The 20,092-nt window shown below is 37.5% G+C and overlaps 1 protein-coding gene across 2 annotated transcripts in view; it reads right to left on the bottom strand.

Annotated features, from left to right (window-relative positions):
* Positions 1-20,092, bottom strand: part of LOC126281536 (gamma-tubulin complex component 2-like) — a 189,084-nt gene that overhangs the window by 155,801 nt on the left and 13,191 nt on the right. For both annotated transcript variants that reach the window (XM_049980587.1, XM_049980586.1), the window contains exons 3-4: positions 12,447-12,615; positions 8,029-8,230 (exon numbers count right to left, since the gene is read on the bottom strand). In XM_049980587.1, the coding sequence (XP_049836544.1) occupies positions 8,029-8,230; positions 12,447-12,615 (371 nt within the window). The remainder of the gene's footprint in view (positions 1-8,028; positions 8,231-12,446; positions 12,616-20,092) is intronic.

The raw sequence follows: 20,092 nt of genomic DNA, 5'->3' as shown, positions 1-20,092 counted from the left end.
GCATTCATCACCCCTGAGGGCCTGTATGAGTTTAAGGTAATGCCTTTCGGTTTGTGTAATGAATCACCAACTTTTGAACGGATAATGGATAATCTTCTAAGTCACCAGAAGTGGACTGTGTGTCTTTGTTATTTAGAGGACATAGTGTTCTCAGACACATTTGATGAACACACAAAAAGACTGAGGGCCATTCTTAAGTGTCTCCAACAAGACGGACTGAAACTTAATCCAAGAAAGTGTCTCTTTGTAGCAAAAGAAATCAAAATACTTGGACACCTTGTGTCAAACGAAGATGTGCAGCAAGGCCCAGAAAAGGTGACATCTATAACAGAATTTCCTATTCCTAAACGTATTAGAGATGTGAGAAGCTTCCTTGGATTATGTTCTTATTACCATCCTTTTATCAAAGACTTTTGTATCAAAGCCAGGCCACTCCAAGAGTTGTTAAAAGCTGATGCTAAATTTATCTGGGGTGGTGCGCAACAAGATTCTTTCGATGTGCTGCGAAAAGCTCTGACGACTGACACTGTACTTCCTCTGTATGATGAGAGAGCACCTACAAAACTACACACAGATGCCAGTGGGTATGGGATCAGTGCTCTTCTGGTGCAAATTTCTGATGGAAAGAAAAGGTTATAGCCTATGCTCCTAGGTCACTTACAAAAGCCGAGAGAAACTACTCAACTACAGAAACAGAATGCCTTGTTGTGATCAGGGCCATGTGCAAATTTCGACAGTATCTCTATGGAAGGCCATTCACAGTTGTTACAGACCATCACTCACTCTGTTGGTTGACAGGTCTTAAAGATCCAACAGGACGACTTGCCAGGTGGGCATTACATCTTCAAGAGTATGACATTACCATAGTGTACAAACGTGGAAGAAAACACCAAGATGCCGACTGTCTCTGAAGAAACACTGTGCAAGACCATCAAGACTTTGAAGAAGATAGTGACTGCCTCGCTGCACTCAAGGAGCTCTCTGCTAAGCAAAAGGACGCCACCAAGATATCTCAAATCATGCTTGCCTTAAATCGGTCAGAGGATGTGAAAGGACAATTTAAGGTAGCTAATGGATAACTTTGCAAGAAAAACTTTGATCTGTTTGGAAAGAGGTGGCTACCAGTGATTGCTATACACATGTGCTTAGATGTTCTACAGAAATTCAATGACACACCTGAGGCCGGACATTTAGGATTTATTAAGACACACACAATGGAATCCGCAAGAGATTTTTCTGGCCAGTTTTATTTAGAAGTGTCCATCACTGTGTGTCGCACTGTCGAGAGTGCCAGAGGAGAAAGGCAGTTCCTCAGAAACCTCAGAAAACTTATACTAATTCCACCAGCCGAAACGCCTTTCCACTGTGTTAGAATTGATCTCCTTGGACAATTTCCGATGTCTGCTAGTGATAATAGATGGATTGGTGTTTCCACTGATTATGTGACATGCTATGCCATTACAAAAGCTGTGAAAACAGCTTATGCATCCGAGGTAGCCAAATTCATCATGGAAGGCACTGTATTAAAACAAAGTGCCCCAAAGTTGTTAATTACGAATCGAGGAAAAGTTTTTCCAATCGAATCTTGTGAAAGAGAGAAACCACCAGTGCAACATTACTCATCACGTAACGACTGCCTACCATCCGCAAACTAACGGGCTTACTGAACGCCTTAATAAGACCTTAGCTGACATGCTATCAATGTTTGTCAATGTTGAGCAGAGCAACTGGGATGAGGTGCTACCTTTCGTGACGTTTGCCTACAACACTGCCAAACAAGACACCACAGGATTTATGCCGTTTTTCATGGTGCATGGGCTTGAAGCAACTATGACGATGGACACTGTGTTTCTGTTACATCCTGATGACGTGGACGACAACATCAGCCAGGTGTTAACTAGAGCTGAGGAACCTTGGCAGTTGGCTCAACTCTGCATGCTACAGGCTCAGGAAAACGATCGCCGAAGGTATGATGCGAGCCACCACCCTGTTGTCTACCAGCCTGGTGACCTCGTCTGGATCTTCACTCCTGTTCGAAAGGTTGGTCTCTCTGAGAAGCTCCTCACGCGCTACTTTGGACCTTATAAGGTTGTAAGACAGTTGTCTGATGCTACTTACGAAACTGAAGATTTCAACCCCAACAAAAGACGACGAAAGATCAGAGATACGGTCCACGACATTCAAATGAAGCCCTATAAGGATCCTGCAACCCAGAGTAAATTCGAAGCTCCAGTGAAAGGCGACAAGCGGATAGGTGATGAAGGCCATAGTGGCAAAAGAAGTTCTAAGAAGATCACTGACAGGGTAAGCATCAGTCATCGGGAGTCAGAGTATGCAGGAGTGATAACTCTTCCAGGGACTAGGAGGATGTAACACCGAGATGCTGTTCTCTTAAGGAGGGAGCAATGTCGTAGAAGAAGCTGAGTGGAGTGGTCACTGTGGTGTGGTGGTTGTGATGCTGGACTGTTGCATGGAGTGCCGTGAGTTCAAAACTCACCTTGACTGTAAAATTTTAATTTCTATATTCTATTCTAGTACATTCTAGAAGTAGCCACAAATGTTAAGAATCATTGTACTGGAATGTTCTGTAACTGTATATATACTGTGTGTGTTCTGGTCGAAGGCAGTTCACTCCGCACTTTTGTATGTGCAAGTGCTGAATAAACCTCCGTTCGCCGGCCGCGGTGGTCTCGCGGTTCTAGGCGCGCAGTCCGGAACCGTGCGACTGCTACGGTCGCAGGTTCGAATCCTGCCTCAGGCATGGATGTGTGTGATGTCCTTAGGTTAGTTAGGTTTAAGTAGTTCTAAGTTCTAGGGGACTAATGACCACAGCAGTTGAGTCCCATAGTGCTCAGAGCCAAACCTCCGTTAAGTGAAGTTATTGTTTGTCATTCATCAAATTACACCTTCTTCTATGTGAGAATATTATTATATTTTGTGTGTGTAAACTTCTACGGAACATATCGGTCAGTTAAAACTTTTCTTTACAGAGAGAGTTTCTGAACCCACTGAGCAATTAGCAAGTAACAACATTTTCTTTCAGTGCACACAAAGGGTAATGTGGACTGCAGACTGAAAATTTTGCTCAGTATGTTCTCCCTCACTTTCTTGTTGACTGCAAAAATAGTTTTGCACAGACAATTTAAGTGTCTTTTTCATAATGACCATTGGATTATTACCCATCACCTTACAAGTTCCCCAAAAATATGTACCAAAATTATTTGGATGCAATTCCCACTGCTCAACATTTCAGGAGACATTATTTGTAACAATGAGTTGCAATGCTAAATGACCTGAAATTATTAACAACATTGATCTACACGAATCTGCTAATTCCCATCAAGAAATTCGAAGTTAAATTAACAGAACTAACTGATGCAGTAATGATGAAACAGACAATCATTAACACAACTCAAATTAAAAAAAAAAAAAAAAAAAAGGATGGTTGCCACTTGCCCATATTTTAATCACTTTATGTGAAATCAATACAACAGTAAACATTTGTGATATTGATAAATTTGTATGTGCAGGAATTGCAGTTATTCAAACACACTATAAACAATACGAATATATTGCGGAACACATGATGCATGGACCATGGGGTAAAATTATTAAAAATTCTGTGGATATGAGAAATTGCAAATGCATAAAAAATCCCTACATTTTATGTAAGGTCACATGACAATCAGTTAATGGATACCCATTGTACAGACAGCATGATAACAGTGTTAGCATCAATTTTCAAGGAAAATCACTTTATAATTATTACATTGTACCACACAATCCACATTTAGTTGCTAAATTTGATTTCCATGTGAACATTGAAGTTTTCACTACAGTTATGAGTGTTAAATACCTTTATACATACATACACAAAAGATTAGATAGTGCAACTGTAGAAGTAGGCAATGATAGAACAGATGGGAATGAAGATCAGATTGATGTAGTGAGTAATTTTGTGAATGGTCATTAAGTTGGATCAACTGAAGTGGTATGGCATATTTATGAATTTCCAAAGCATTTCCGTCACATACTATTATTAGGTTTGATATTCATTTACTACCTAGACAAAATGTGTACTTCAGAGTAGGGCAAGAACAGCATGAAGTTGAAAATGTGAAAAAAAATATCAGCATTCCTTGCATTAAATGAAATCTATCCATCAGTGAATGTTTACCACTACACATATTTCTTTGCACTATGTTTAGGAAGATGCTGAAAGAAATGGAAGAAAAGAGTATGTTGTGGTGTTAAAATTATTACACACACATATATGTAGTAACTGCACGGGAAGTATAACTTTTTCATTTACATTTACTGTTATTCCACATCTGTGGCCCTAAATCATTTTAAGATGATATAAATTAAAATGGAATTGTTTACAGCACATTTACTGCAGCACGCCACACCATAGTATTGCTTCAAATGACAATAAATGACACGAATTTTTAAATGAAGCAAATGAATTTAATTTGCCAAAGGAAATGAATCATTTATCTGAGTTAATTTGTACATTGAACATACCAGCAGATACTTAAGCATTGTGGCTTGAATTTAGTATGTTTTTGTGAAGATTTCTTACAGGAATTCAATGAAGAAATTTCTTACACCAGAGCACTATTAGAAATTGATGATATTTTGAATGGTCATTATCTGGCATGTTGATTAATTGGTTACCTATTCGAACATTAATGCCAGAATTTCCTGAAGTAGGTATTTTAGATCCAATCAATGAAGAGTTACAATTTAATGAATTTTATGAAAGAGAAAACTGTTAACAGCATACTGTAATTGATTATGTTATTTCTTAAGTTCAGTACCATTACACCAGCTCAAATGTGGTTTGCTTAACTGCTAATGCAGGTTGTGGTAAACATTCATAGAAACTGAAATTATCCATAAATTAAATTCACTGAATTTTTGTTGCATTGCAACAGCCTTTAATGGTGCGGCTTCAGTTCTTCCAGTTAGAGGTAGAGCCTTGCGCCACAATGTGTGTCCAGTCCAATTTTGGAAAATTCAATACAAATCAAACAGTGACTGCTCACTTTCATTGATTCTTATTGAGCAAGTTTCCATGTGTCCATCTCAAGTATTGAAACTTATAGACAGATTATTTAAAGATCTGTATACAGATGAGTGTTATACACATTAAAGTTTTGGATGTAAAACTTGTTTTGAGCAGTAATTTTCGACAAATCTTACCTGTTGTTCCACATGGATCATCTGCAATTTTGCTTGCAAACTGCATTACAAACTGGAATGAGTTTCATAAATTTCATCATGTTACTTTAACTCAAAATATGGGAGCTTTGCCACAAAAAGTAGAGTTTGTGGACATTTTTAAACAAATTGGTAACTACGAAGCAAGGAAATTTTGACAGTTTGGTGACAATATTATTAAATTACCACAGACACTACATGGTGATCAAAGTAATATTGTTAACAATATTTATGGCAATTTTGCAGAAAACATTTTATCACAAACCATGTTAAAATCAGTTAATCTAGCACCAAAAACAAAAGACTGTGCCTTAAACAAAAATGATATACTCAATGCTATGGCAGTAAAGCAAAAATTTATTACAGCTATGATAAAATAATTTATGATAATGACTATGAAGTTAATCATTACTATCCAGCAGCTGTTTTGAATTCTCTGTCTAAGTGGTTTACCACCACACAAATTACAATTAAAATTAACTGCATTGTTGATCTTATTAGAAAATAAGTATGGGAGAAGGATTAATTAATGGAAACAGAATGTGTGCCACATTTTTATACAATAATGCTACTCACTGCCTAGATTTAAGAAGACACACACAGTTTAAGTGAATTTTGATTCCACAAGCTTATATGTCTTATTCAGGTTCTGCTTTACCTTTTCAGTTTCAAAGAACATTGTTCCCACATTTGCTGTTACCATTAATAAGTCACAGGGACAAACATTCAAAGAAAGTTGGGATATTATTAAGACAATTAGTTTTTAAGCACAGTCAGTTATATGTTACAAGTAGAGTTCAGTCTTTCGCTGGCTTGAATTTTTATATTTGTGAACAAAGCAAGCACAGATATTTAGCGAATTTACAGAAAATATTGTTTATACTGAGGTTTTGTACCATTAAACTGTAGAATAAAGCAATTATTTCTCTGATTTGTAACTTTGATTCTCTCATGCTTTCTCTTCGTCCTTTCTTACTCCTTTCCTCATAGCATTCAGCTCAAAACTAAGAATCTGCATACAAATAAATTCCTATTACTTCCTATTACTTATATTTTTAAAAAATTGGGTTTCATTACTTTATAAACACAACAAGTAAAATTTTGACCACAAGTGATAGCAGTTATTACTGTGCTTAATAACCTAATTGATTTGCTTCCCTGCTTGCTACATGAACATCTACATCTATGCTCTGCAAACCACCATGAGGTGCATGGCAAAGGGTACATCCCATTGTACCCGTTATTAGGATTTCTTCCTGTTCCTTTCACGTATGGAGCATGGGAAGAATGACTGACTGAATGCCTCTGTGGGTGCAGTAAGTATCCTAATCTTATCCACACAATCCCTGTGTGAACGATAGGTAGGGGGTTGCAGTGTATCCCTAGAGTTGTCATTTAAAACCAGTTCTTGAAACTCTGTTAATAAACTTTCTCGGGATAGTTTATGTCTGTCTTCAAGAGTCTGTTATTTCAGTTCCTTCAGTACCTCTGTGGCACTCTCCCCTGGATTAAACAAACCTGTGACCATTTGTGCTTCGCTTCTCTGTATGCATTCAATATCCTCTGATAATCCTGTCTGGTATGGGTCCCACACACTTGAGCAATATCTAGGATGGGTCGCATGAGTGATCTGTAAGCAATTTCCTTGGTAGACGGCACCAGTATTCTATCAATAAACCAAAGTCTACCACCTGTTTTACCCACAACTGAACCTATGTGATCATTCATTCCATTTCATATCCCTGCTAAGTGTTACACCCAGATATTTGTACGAGTTGATCACAGGATACCACATTTTTTTTTCATTTTGTCAAGTGCACAGTTTTACATTTCTGAATATTTAGAGTAAGATGCCAGTCTCTGCAACATGTTGAAATCTTATCAAGATCTGACTGAATATTTATGCAGCTTCTCTCAGATATTACTTCATTATAGATAACTTTGTCATCTCCAAAAAACCTGATTTTAACATTAATATTGTCTGCAAGGTTATTAATATACAACATGAACAGCAGGATCCCAACACAATTCCCTGGGGCACACCCAGAGTTACTTCTACATTTGATGATGAATTTTCATCCAAAAGAACATGCTGTGTCCTCCCTACCACAAGGTCCTCCATCCAGTCACAAATTTAACTCGATACTCCATACAATCGTACTTTTGACAATAAGCTTATATGCAGTACTGAATCAAATGCTTTTCAAAAATCAAGAAACACTGCACCTTCCTGGTTGCCTTGATCCAAAGCTTTCAGTATGCCATTTGAAAAAAGTGCAAGTTGAGTGTCGCATGATTGATGTTATCGAAAACCATGCTGGTTGGCATTGAGGAGGTCATTCTGTTCAAGATTCTTCATTATGTTTGAGCTCAACTGTGTATCTTCTCAGTAATGTACCACAAACACTGAGAAAAATATTGTTATATTCCATCCTGGATTTTCCATAGTTTGAAACACTGAGTATAATGAGAGCTGGTGCTGTCGCACCAGACAACATTATAGCAACAATTCTAGAGATTGAGCTACTGAGTACCTTCCTATACATGCTTGAGCATATCTTCACATGTTGCAATAATAATTATTTACAGGAGATGTTTGAAATTTTCTAAATTTGATCGTGATGAAGTTGGATGCTCGTCAACATAGTCTAACACTAGTGCTAAAAAACTATGAGGTAAATGTGTTTTATACACATTCATTAAAATACATACCATTTGGCTAACACTAAAACACACACACACACACACACACACACACACACACACACAAACCATCAGCACTCTCTCTCTATCAATCTGTTGTACCTAAAGCTCCAACTAAAGATGATGGACCCGTATCAGTAACAAAATCCATATTCATATTTGGTCTCTTTGCCTTGCAATCAATCATCACAGGTACATGATACGTTGGGTGTCGTACTTTTGCCTGGGCATCACTTTGAGCTTTCGCAGCTGCTTTTCCCTCATTAGAGCCTCTTACCAGTTCTTTCATTAGGCGATTCCGGATCTATTGACATACAGAAAATTTGTCATTCCTCAAACATATCACATTGTGACAATATTATTTCACACATTATGCAGCACACTGAGAAATATGATGCTAAGATGCTAGAATATTGGGTCACATGGCATTTGAATATACACAGCATCAATAACAATTCTTTACAATGTACCACAGATGTCCAGAGGAAGTCAAGATGAGCAATTTGATACAGGAAACGTGTGGTCCATCAAGTTGGGAAACTACCACAAGTTGGAACACAAAAACCACACAAGCTATAGTGCATGTGCATCATGGGTGATTTTTAATATTCTCTCTCTCTCTCTCTCTCTCTCTCTCTCTCTCTCTCTCTCTCTCTCTCTCTTTTTCCGCGCAACTATGGGTCCTATAGAAAAATGAACACTGCCTTTTTTGTAAGAAATTTGATGCAGTTTAATTTTGAGCTGGGGTACATTTTTGCTAGAGACCGCTATTTTGAAATTGTTCAAGGAAAACAATTCTCTAAATGTACCACCCCCCTCCCTCCCCCCCTGTTTCCACACTCACCTCTTACCAGTCAGAAATTTTAGTATATTGTCCACAGCACTCTGTTATACCACTACATGAATTATTTCTCATGTCTGACCCCCTTCAGTCTTTAGTGACTGGATTATTACTATGACATCACTTTTCTTGTGTATTTACAAATTGTGGAACTGATGTTAGTGTAAATTTTACCTCAAAGTTTCGTGAACTTTACAAGCATAAAATTTTAACAGTATAAAATTAACAGATCAATCGTTTTATTTGTCTGGGCTTCTTACTATGAAACTACTCAGTTTATAAAGGTTAAGTTTAAATCAAATTGTAAATTTAGTTACTTTTGCGCAACATTTACAGAAGTCTCCCTTCTATCATGGTGGCCACAGGAGAGTTTGAATTAATGATGTTAATAAAATAGCTAAGGCAGTGGCATAATAACCCATTCAATGAAGACCAGAAAAGGTCAAATATATCAAACAATTCGAGTACTCACAAATTTTTATACAATGGTGGGAAGAACTGCCACGAACAACATGTTACAGATTCTGACAGGTTTGTGTGTGTTTGGGGAGGGCGGGGGGGGGGGGGGGGGGGGGGGGGGCTACATTGAAGGTAACTTTTAAACATTTTCTTGCATAGCTTAACAAAATTACCTCTAGCGAAAACCTATCCCAGTAATAACTTAAACTACATTAAAATTAGTACAAAATGGTTTGGTTCATTCTTTCTCGAGGACCTATAGTTTGCATGAAGAGAGTGGGATGTGCGCTGTAGTTTAGATGATTTCCATAGGTCAATTTGTGGTAGTTTCATAAACTTGAAGAACAACAAGTGTCCATCAAACTCTTTGTATCAACTTCCTCTACACCACAGTGATATGATGTAAACAATTATCATTTACATCCAGTATGTTAACTGAAACATATAAATAGACACAATAAGAAAATGGAATGATAGCCCACTGACACTGGAGACCATTTAAAATGTAGTGCTTTCAAATTATGTTTTCATCTGCAGAAATGTAAATAATTATTTTTCATTGTTTGAAAATGGAGCTGTGGGAAGGAGGCATCAGCGATATTCCAATTAAAAAAAGGGTCTCTCTCTTAATAAAATCCAACTTACCTCCCAATATAATCTCATTTTAAAAGTGTTAATGGAGAATTGTGGGTAGAATACCATTACTTCAATGCACCATCACTGCAATTCAACTGGCGTGAAAGACTTGATTCAGATAGAGTTGGCAAGAGGATAAAAGAGGCAGGTAGGGGAAGGGAGGGGTTTAGGTAAGGGTGGCTGACAGTTGGGAGGGAGAAGTAGCAAGGGAACAAAATAGGAAAGCAGAATTGGGCATGTTTGCCTTGGCACAGGCAGATGGAGCTGTGTGTGGGCACACAGTGATGGATTGGATGGGGGGAAAGAGGGAGACTGGGTGTACAATAAGTACAGAGGAAGAAATAGGGGCAGTGTTGGTGGTGACAGTGAGACTGGGATTGGCAGATTTGGAGGCCAGAAGGAATCCTGAACTAAAGTTGTGTTGTAATAACAATTCCCATGTATGTAACTCAGAGGAGCTGGTGTTGAAGGGGGAGGGAGGGGGGGGGGGGGAGGAACTGTGAAACAGTTCAAATGGCTCTGAGCACTATGGGACTTAACAGCTGAGGTTATCAGTCCCCTAGAACTTAGAACTACTTAAACTTAACTAACCTAAGGACATCACACACATCCATGCCCGAGGCAGGATTCGAACCTGCGACCGTAGTGTTTGCGCGGTTCCAGACTGAATCGCCTAGAACCACTCGGCCACCCCAGCTGGCCTGTGAAACAGTTACGTCATATAACAGCTGTGTTATAACTTCTCCACTTCTGCACAGCAAGAGGGTATAACCGCTAACCAGCTTTTCATCCAAACAAATGGCCACAACCGCAGTGGCCACGAGCAGAACACCCAGTGGCAGAACACGCTACTGAGCGAAACATACTCTGCTTCAATACTTAAATGTATGGGAACTGTTATTACAAAACATCATTTGATCCTAAGTTGTTCTGAGTTCAATCTCTGTTATCCCCTGCCCCCCCAAGTACACCCACCCTTGCTCCCCACTACTTCACTCATTTTACAGTTAATACTCTCTCCTCTCTGTCTCTCACTTCCTTTGCTCTGCCCCCTCCAATTTATTCATTCCTTCATTTCACTGTGAGCCACGTAGAGCTCTCCTCTACATCCACACACTCTTCTTCTGGCCTTTTCCACCTCCTTTCTCCTCACACAAACTTCACTCAACACAGACCCTTACCATAGTCACTTAAAATGACATTCTGTTCAATCTGCTGGAGATGGCAGTCACGTGTGTGTGAGTGTGTGTGTGTGTGTGTGTGTGTGTGTGTGTGTGTGTGTGTGTGTGTGTGTGTGTGTGTGTGTGTGTGTGTGTGTGTGTGTGAGGGGGGGGGGGGCTTTTTTTCTGATGCAGGTTGTGGCCAATATCATATCATTATACTCAATTTTTCCTCAATCTTCTCTTGTAGGCGTTCCTCATGTGTTATCTCTCCAAAATTTTCAGTTCCCATCTTTCCCACTTTTTTTTTACTTGTATCTGACTTTTAAATAACTTCATTTCACTTGTTCGCACTTCCTTTTTTCCCCTTTACTTCATGAACCATTCTTCTAATCTGTACAACAAAACTAGCATATATGTTTGCTGTATCACTCTTACTTTTCTGGACACATTTTTGTTCCACATTCCTTTCATGCTTCTCATAAAGCTACCAACTTTCCTTGCACATTCACTTATCCATGTCATTCTTTTCATTTTCTTCTATTAAGTCCCCATGTACTTTAAGCTATGTACTGTTTTCAGCTGCTTCACATCACGTGTCTATTTGCATTAAATTGTAGGCCATAATCTTGCACAACTTTTCCCTAAATATCTTAATGCTACTGCACTAGTTCCTCGTTATAATCCTACAGCTTCAAATCACCAGCAAATAACACTGCTGGCATCCCATCTCCTGTAACTTGTGTAACACTTCAAAGGCTAATGTTCTTATTCTTGAGGACCTTAATAATACTGCAATTTTGTGCTTTATTGCTTCATTCATTTGCAGCCATTCTGTGACTCATGTGATACACACAATACATTGAGAAGAACATTAATTATTTAAAGTAAGTGTCAAGTAAAAATGTGGATATAAAATGACAGCCAATTTTTGATACTACAGACTTTTGACAATATTGCATGTAACAGTAACACCATACAAATAAAAATTATTTATTGTGGTTGGTTTAGTAATTACCAGTCAATACACCACACACTTACAGAAAAACATAAAATATATATCAACAACGGAATGTAGATTTTTATAAAGGCCACCTGCCTGTGCATATCAATGTGAAATAGTTATTCAAAACCTAAAAAAAACTGATACATGCTTGTAGGAGATTATCTAGTCAGTTCTAGTGTACAACAACCTTTCATAATTATTGATGTTTCTCCAGAGACACCATTTATGGACTACTCTGCATGCTCATGACTGCTAATGTCACTTTCCCATAAATTAACACAACCACTAGGAACTACTGTATCACACAAAAAATACCCACAATTCCAAGAATAAGGAACAGATAAAAATTTATATAACTTCCACATCTAGCAGCAACTTTTGTACCTTATACAAATAGTTTAAACACAAATAAAAGTACCTGTGGCAAATCTTCTGTTGTAACAGTTGCAGATACATTTGTATTTGAAGAGCCATGCCTTCTACTTCTTTCTTGGGCTCTTCGTAGCCTTCTCTCAAGATATTCTTTCACATCTTTATCATCAGATATTAACGATAATAACTGGACATATGGCACAAGGCAATCTGCACTGAAATTTATATGAAAGTTAATTTCAATATACGTAGCTCTAAAATTAATACTAACAACATAAGATTATTTTATTTTATTTTAATTATCTATTTGTCCATAAACCATTTAGTAAAATAGTATTGGACGTTCCAGAAACTTTACAGAAATACTAAACGAATATACAACATTAACAAAATAGTATAGGACAAGGTGAGGATAGGGCAGGAATTCAGCCATGGCTTAATCATACGAACCGTCCAAGCATTCACCTTAGCAACAAGACAGGGAATAAACCTGATCCACCCACATTGGAATAGCTGTCACTCTCAAAAGTGATATAAAATATGGTTCTACTTACCAACTGCTGAAAAGGAGCAACAGATGTGCTGACAGATACACAAACAAAAAAAAATAAATAAATGAAAATGAATAGCTCTTGGAAATTTCAAAAACTTTCTACATTACATGGAAGAAGCACTACCACCCCCACAATAATACATAAATAACCAGATATAACATCTGTTTCTTCTGTTATTTATTTTTCAACTCCACAGTTTCTCTTTCAGTAACTGTTTAAGACAGCTTGCCTTCTAACACTCAGAGTCCAAAACACACTATTACAAAAAGTTAAAAGACAAAATATTACAAGCAAAAACTGTAAAATTATAAGGAGAAAGAGTGGCTGGCCAATACCTACCTTCATGAAGCAAAATACTGTAAACAGGCAAATTTCAATTTTAAATCTCTGCTTGTAATTTTACAGTTTTCTCAAATGAAATGTTTCAGTACTTATAGCTACATAACATGGGCCCAAAGAAGATCAAAATACACATCTGACAAACAGTGTACTAAGAGGAGTTCATTATTGAATACAGCAAATAGCAACCACAGCACAACAAAAGCTAATTTACAATAGACTCCCAAATACCAAAAGTGTCTCAGTATTACATGCAAACAATGGGAATACAGAAGTCAGCAGAACCAAAAAACAATTGTTTAGTTTCAATAGTAGAAATAGGAAATAAATATAGAATAAAACACAGATTTCCTGACACAAATGGCAATGTTCCTGACAGGTAAGTGAAAAACAGGTTTGTACCACACCACAGAGCTAACCGATCGAAGTGACAGGCTAAAAACTGTTCTACCTACTATTTTCTAACATATGACTTAACAGCCCCATTGATGTTTCTAATTTCTCTTATTTTCAACTATACTGTTGTCTGTTGTTACACATCCTGGGCAATTTCATACTTAATATCTGAGTAGGCACATTTCCTTCAACCAGTTAAATATGTTTAATAATTAAATATGTTTTCTAATTTCAAGTGCAGTTTCATTTTGGAGATTCCCACCCTCCAAGCTGGTTTGATATGGATCCAATTCACTACAATTTCCTCTCTTGTACCAGTACTTTCACGACAGAAAAGAATATATACCCAACATTTTCCATTTTTGTTCCCCATATTTTATTTTTTCTCTCTCAATACAATTTTTGCCCTATACGATTTTCCCCGGTATCAAAAAGTTATTTCCTGATGCCGTAACCCCATGTCCTATCATCTTGTACATTCTAGTTTCCATGTAATTCTTTTCTCAAGTATTCTACAGAAAAAACGCATTTTTCATCTTAGCTGCCCATTTATTTTTTGGTATCTTTCTGCAACACTGCATCCCATGTGCTAGTCTGTTCTTTTTTGGCCTTTGCACGGTCCTTGAGTCAGTGTTGAGCTCCATACATATTCTCATAAATTTTGTTCTCAAGTTAAACAATAGAAAATCCAGGCTGGAATAATGACAATATCACGAAAAGAATAGATTGCCAATCACCATACAGCAGAAATACTGAATTGCAGCTAAGCACAACAAAAAAACTGTTAAACAAGAAAGCTTTCAGCTGAATGTCTTTCCTCAAATTAAACACACACACACACACACACACACACACACACACACACACACACACACACACACACACACACACACAGAGGCATATGCTACTCAAACAAACATGACCAGTTTTTCTGGATGCCGAGGCAAGACTTAACCTTGGCAACCAGATACAGGGGTCATGTGTTTGTGTTTGCTTATGTGTGTACTGTCTAATTAACAAGAAGGGGGGGCCAAAAGCTTGCTTGTTTAACAGTCTCTTTGTTGTGCCTATCTGCAGCTCAGCATCTCCACTATATGGTGAGTAGCAATCAACCCTTTTCAATTATTGATAAAATTATTTGATTAGATAGATAAAAAATTTACTCACCAAACTCCAGCAGAACACATACATAAAAGATTGTTCTGTTTGGCAAGCTTTTGGAGCCAGTGGCTCCTTTTCAGGCAGGAGGGTTGAAGGGGAAGGAAGAAGGGTGAAGGAAAAGAACTGGAGAGGTCTAGGAAAAAGGGGTAGATTTTGGGAAAATCACCCAGAACCACAGATCAGGGGAGACTTACCGTACAGGATGGGAAGGAAAGACTTCCTTCTCATCCCAGACAGTGAGTCTCACCTGACCCGCGGTTCTGGGTGACTTTCCCAAACTCTATCCCTTTCTCTAGATCTCTCCAGGCCTTCTCCTTCACCCTTCTTCCTTCCTCTTCAACCCTTCTGCCTGAAAAGGAGCCACTGGTTCCAAAAGTTTGCCAATCGGAACAGTCTTTTATGTGCGTGTTCTGCTGCCATTTGGTGAGTAGATTTTTTTATCTATTTAATTAAATAATTTTATCAATAATTGAAAAGGATAAATTGCTACTCACCGTATAGTGGAGACGCTGAGCTGCAGATAGTCACAACAAAGAGACTGTTAAACAAGTAAGCTTTCAGCCAAAAGACTCTTGTTTGTGGCTGGTGGTGTACTGCAGACATTCAAGGTCCGGAAACAATCTGATAAAAAGATCAAAACGAGTCACCATTAAATAAAGTTAAGTGATCAAGACTGCTTATAATTTATTTATAATAATTACAGATCACTGTTTTAATATGAGAAATCACTGTTTTCCTATATAAGAACTATGTTCTTTAAAATGTTAAACCAGGAATATTCATTGTCCAAAAGTAATGATTGAATAGTAGAAGGTAATCAGCACAGTTCATCTACTTTTGACAAGCCAAATTCCATCTGATTATTTCTGTCTAAGAGCAAAGTTAAATTGTGGAAAGTAAAGACTACATTTGTTCCCTGTGTCATATTTGTGAATGTTACTAACATTTTCAAATTGTGTCTGATTCTTCACAACAAAATTCATACATGTACTGCAAAGCAGTTGTTATTTTTATAGTATACCTAACTTTCAAATAACACAAACGTTATTCCTTCCTTTGTGTGTTATTATCCATTAATGACAAATTGATTGCGGCAGTAATTGTGATAAGGGGGTTACAATTCTACTAGTAGTAGCAGCAGTGCAAGTAAAATAAGGCACGCTGTCAGGAGAAATGGCTCAGCTGAAGAAATGTTTTAGAGTATAGCTAGGATGACACAAGTTCTAGGGATGGAGTCTCTGACTTGTAATCAAAATGTTCTGAGTTCAAGGCTTGAACACAACCACTGTTTAAATTTTGGATAAAAATTACCACAAACAGCAGCCAAAGGCTTCCAGTATAAGGAGTCACTCTTGTTCTGCCAATGGACTTGTCAAAGAGGGCGGAGGAGCACACACAGTCTCAGAACAACCTTTTGTCCTTAGAGTAGGAAAACACCCTAAAATGTGGAAGAGTAAGCAAATATCAATGGCTTGAGGATGCAGAAGGCAGTGAAAAGCTCTCCATTAATGTAATCCATAGGATATGTGACTTCTAACTGAAAAAGTGTCATCATGATATGATGATCTCTCCATTGGCAAAAGATAATGAATTAGTCCCCCCATTCCGATTTTCATGAAGAGACAGCAAAGTGATGGCAACCATGAGAAAAGAATTGATTGGGTTCCATCATAGTTAGACAGAGATTCCAGTATCAGATAGTGGATTGTAAGGTATACCCAGAAGCAAATACAGACTCTGATCACAATTTTGTACTGATAAGGAGTAGGCTGAAGTTTAAGAGACTCATCCGGAAGAATCAGTGTGCAAAAAACTGGAATCTGAAGCACTAAGGAATTGTGAGATGCATTTGAAGTCTCCGAGGATAGAGACTGCAGCAATGAATAGCTAAGTAGGTAGTTCACTTAAAGAGGAGTGGACTTATCTGAAATGAGCAATCACAGAAGTTGGGACAGACAAACATAGGTACAATGAAGGTAACTGTGAGGGAACTTTGGATAAAAGATGATCTACTTCAGTTGACTGATAAATGAAGGATGTACCAAAATGATAAGGGAAATTCAGGACTACAGAAATTTAAGTCACTTGAGAATGAAATAAACAGGAAGTGCAGGGAAGTCAAGGTAAAATGGCTACAAGAAAAATGTGAAAGAATCAAAAAAGAAATGGCCATCAGAAGGACTGATTCAGCATAGAGTAAAATCAAAGGAACCTTTGATGAAATTAAACCAGGGCCTTAACATCAACAAAGTAATGAGAATTCAAAAGTTAATCACAGGGGGAGAGCAAAGAAGTGGCAACAGTACACTGAAGTCCTCTACGAGGGGGATAACTTCTCTGATGAAGTGGCAGAAGAAGAAACAGGAGTCAACAGGGAAGAGAGAAGAGATCTAGAATTAGAGTAGGTGTTTCACAGAGCTTTGAAAGACTTGTTATCAAATAAGGCACAAGGAACAGATAACATAACTACAGAACTTCTGAAATGGTTGAGGGAAGTGGTAACCAAACAACTATTTAAGTTGGTGTGTGGAATCGATGACACTATACACTTTCTGAAAAATACCATCCACACAGTCATGTAGACAGCATACCCATATAAGTCAAGAACTATAGAACGATAGCACAATCACCTTAGCTGGTCAACTTGCTAACAAACATAACATACAGATGAAGGGAAAGAAAACAAACGAGCTGTCAGATGACAATCTGATTGGCTTTTGGAAAGATAAGGGCACCAGTGTGCCAGTTCTGACATTGTGACTGATAATGGAAGGAAGAATACAAAAATTTAAGATAAATTTATGTGATTTGTTTATCTGGAAAAAGTTTTCAACAATGTAAAGTGGTGCAAGATGTTCAACATTTTGAGAAAAAAAGGGTCAAGCTATATGGAAAGATGTATTGTATTGTATTGTATTGTATTGTATTGTATTGTATATTTATTGGTCCTGTGAATCATACATTGTACAGGGGTACATAATGATATAGAACAAGTCAAATAGGAGGAGGAGATTAGTGTTTAATGTCCCGTCGACAACGAGGTCATTAGAGATGGCACAAGTCAAATAATTTGCAATAAAGTTTAACAGAAAAAAACTGTTGTATGGTTTTCAGTATATAGCAATATAACTCTAATATATGGGAATAACATTTCACAAATAAGTTTTACACGCACACATTTCATACTTTTGGCCTTGATTATACAGACACACGCATATATGTAATAGACCACATATAATACACAGATAAATCTACATGTACACAATTCTTGTTTGGGCCTTAATTGTATAAACTATTTAAATTTTTCACATATTCACATTGTAGATAAAAATTCATCAACACTATAGTAGCAATTCTGTAGCAAGTAGTCACTCACTGCAGTTTTGAATTTATGCATGCCAGTTATTGCCTTAATTTCTTTAGGTAAGAAATGTACCAGAACCAAGAGGGAAAAAATAAGAATGGAAGACCAAGAAGAAAGTGCTTGGATTAAAAAAGTTCTAAGATTGAAATGTGGTCTTTCAACCCTACTGTTTAAACTGCATATTGATGAAACAATGACAGAAATGTAAGAAAACTTCAAGCACAACATTAAAATTCCGATTGAAAGGATATCAATGATAAAAATTCGCTGATGATATTGCTATCCACAGTGAAAGTCATAATTACGGGATATGCTGAATTGAATGAACAGACTAATGAATGCAGAAAATGGATTGAAACTAAGCCAAAGAAAGACAAAAGTAATGAGGAGTAGCAGAAATGAGATTGGTGATAAACTTCTCAAATTGGTGAGCATGACATGGATGAAGTTCAGGAATTCCCACCACCTTGGAAGTGAAACAACATAATGGACCAAGGAAGGAGGACATAAATGCAGATCAGCAAGGTAAACTGGGCTTTCCAGGACAAGAGAATTCTGCTAATATCAAACATCAACCTTAAGTTGAGGAAGAAAATTCTGAAAATATATGTGTGGAGGACAGTACTGTAGGGTGTAAATAGAAGAGAATTGAAGAGCCTGGGGCATTAAAAAGATGTTGAAAATTAGGTGGACAGATAAAATAGTGAATCAGGAGATTCTTCACAAAATTAGTGAAGAAACGAACATACAGAAAACACTGACAGAAGAGACAGAACAATATGAAATATGTTAAGACATCAGGGAACAACTTACATGGTACTAAATGGAGAGATAAGGGATAAAAACTGTATAGGAAGACAGAGATTGGAATACATCCAACATATAATTGAGGACATAGTATGTAAGCATTACTCTGATATGAAAAGATTGGCACAAAAGAGCAATTCATTGTGGGCTGCACTCAATCACTCAAATGGCTGATGACTCTCACAAAAGGCTCATGAGCTCATGAGTGCCGTTACTGTAAGATTTTGAGATGGCTGCAGATAAAATCTTTAAAACTGCACCTTAAAGATTAAACTCCCAAACTTATCTGCTCTACCCCTTTCCCTCTCACTTTTGCAGTCTCAGTCATACTATAAATAAAAACCCTCTAATAATTTCCTAAAATTCATTATTAAATAAAAATAAAATGACAGTACAACAAAATACCAGACTGTGACTGACTATTCACTGAGGAAAGAAAATGGTGAGGCAGCCACCCTGATAATGAATTAAAATGTCCTATCTAACAGATCATTTCAATGGTCAGGCAAACTCCAGGATCTTAAAACTATTGCCACATTTGTCCCTCAGCCGCCAGATCAGATGGTACATTGGTTGCTTCACTAACGTCATCTCTCTCACAGGCTGTGTAGTACTGTATGCCATAACCTCCACATACTGAAGTGTCCTCTCACTGGGGGAGAAACCTACAGACCATATAACAGCACCTTATTGATGGAGGCATTAACATTACTTCATCACACCTAAACAGACTGAAGGAGGAACTCCATAGTGGAATAAGTTGCTTCACTTACTGTGACTAACAGTTCCCAAACCCTAATTACATCTCATGTGCTTCACCATCCAAAAGTGAGAATATAATTCTACATCAATTTCAGCGAATTCATTGAATAAATAATTCAGAAAAATCTGTAGTGTCCTGCAGGAACTGCACTGCCTTTGGAGCAAAATAGAGCATGGACGAAGTTTTGTCCAATTAAAGGGTGCCATGAAGTAGTTGTAAAGCTCTCTCAAAACATTGCAAAATACTGACTTAGAGATGTAGCCTAGAGCGCAGTTCTTCCTAACTCCACAGATTCTAAAATGATTAAA

The sequence above is a fragment of the Schistocerca gregaria genome, chromosome 7 (assembly GCF_023897955.1).
Source record: "Schistocerca gregaria isolate iqSchGreg1 chromosome 7, iqSchGreg1.2, whole genome shotgun sequence".
Taxonomy (NCBI): Eukaryota; Metazoa; Arthropoda; class Insecta; order Orthoptera; family Acrididae; genus Schistocerca; species Schistocerca gregaria.
Note: the sequence above shows the minus strand (reverse complement) of the source record. Positions and strands in the feature narration are given on the sequence as shown.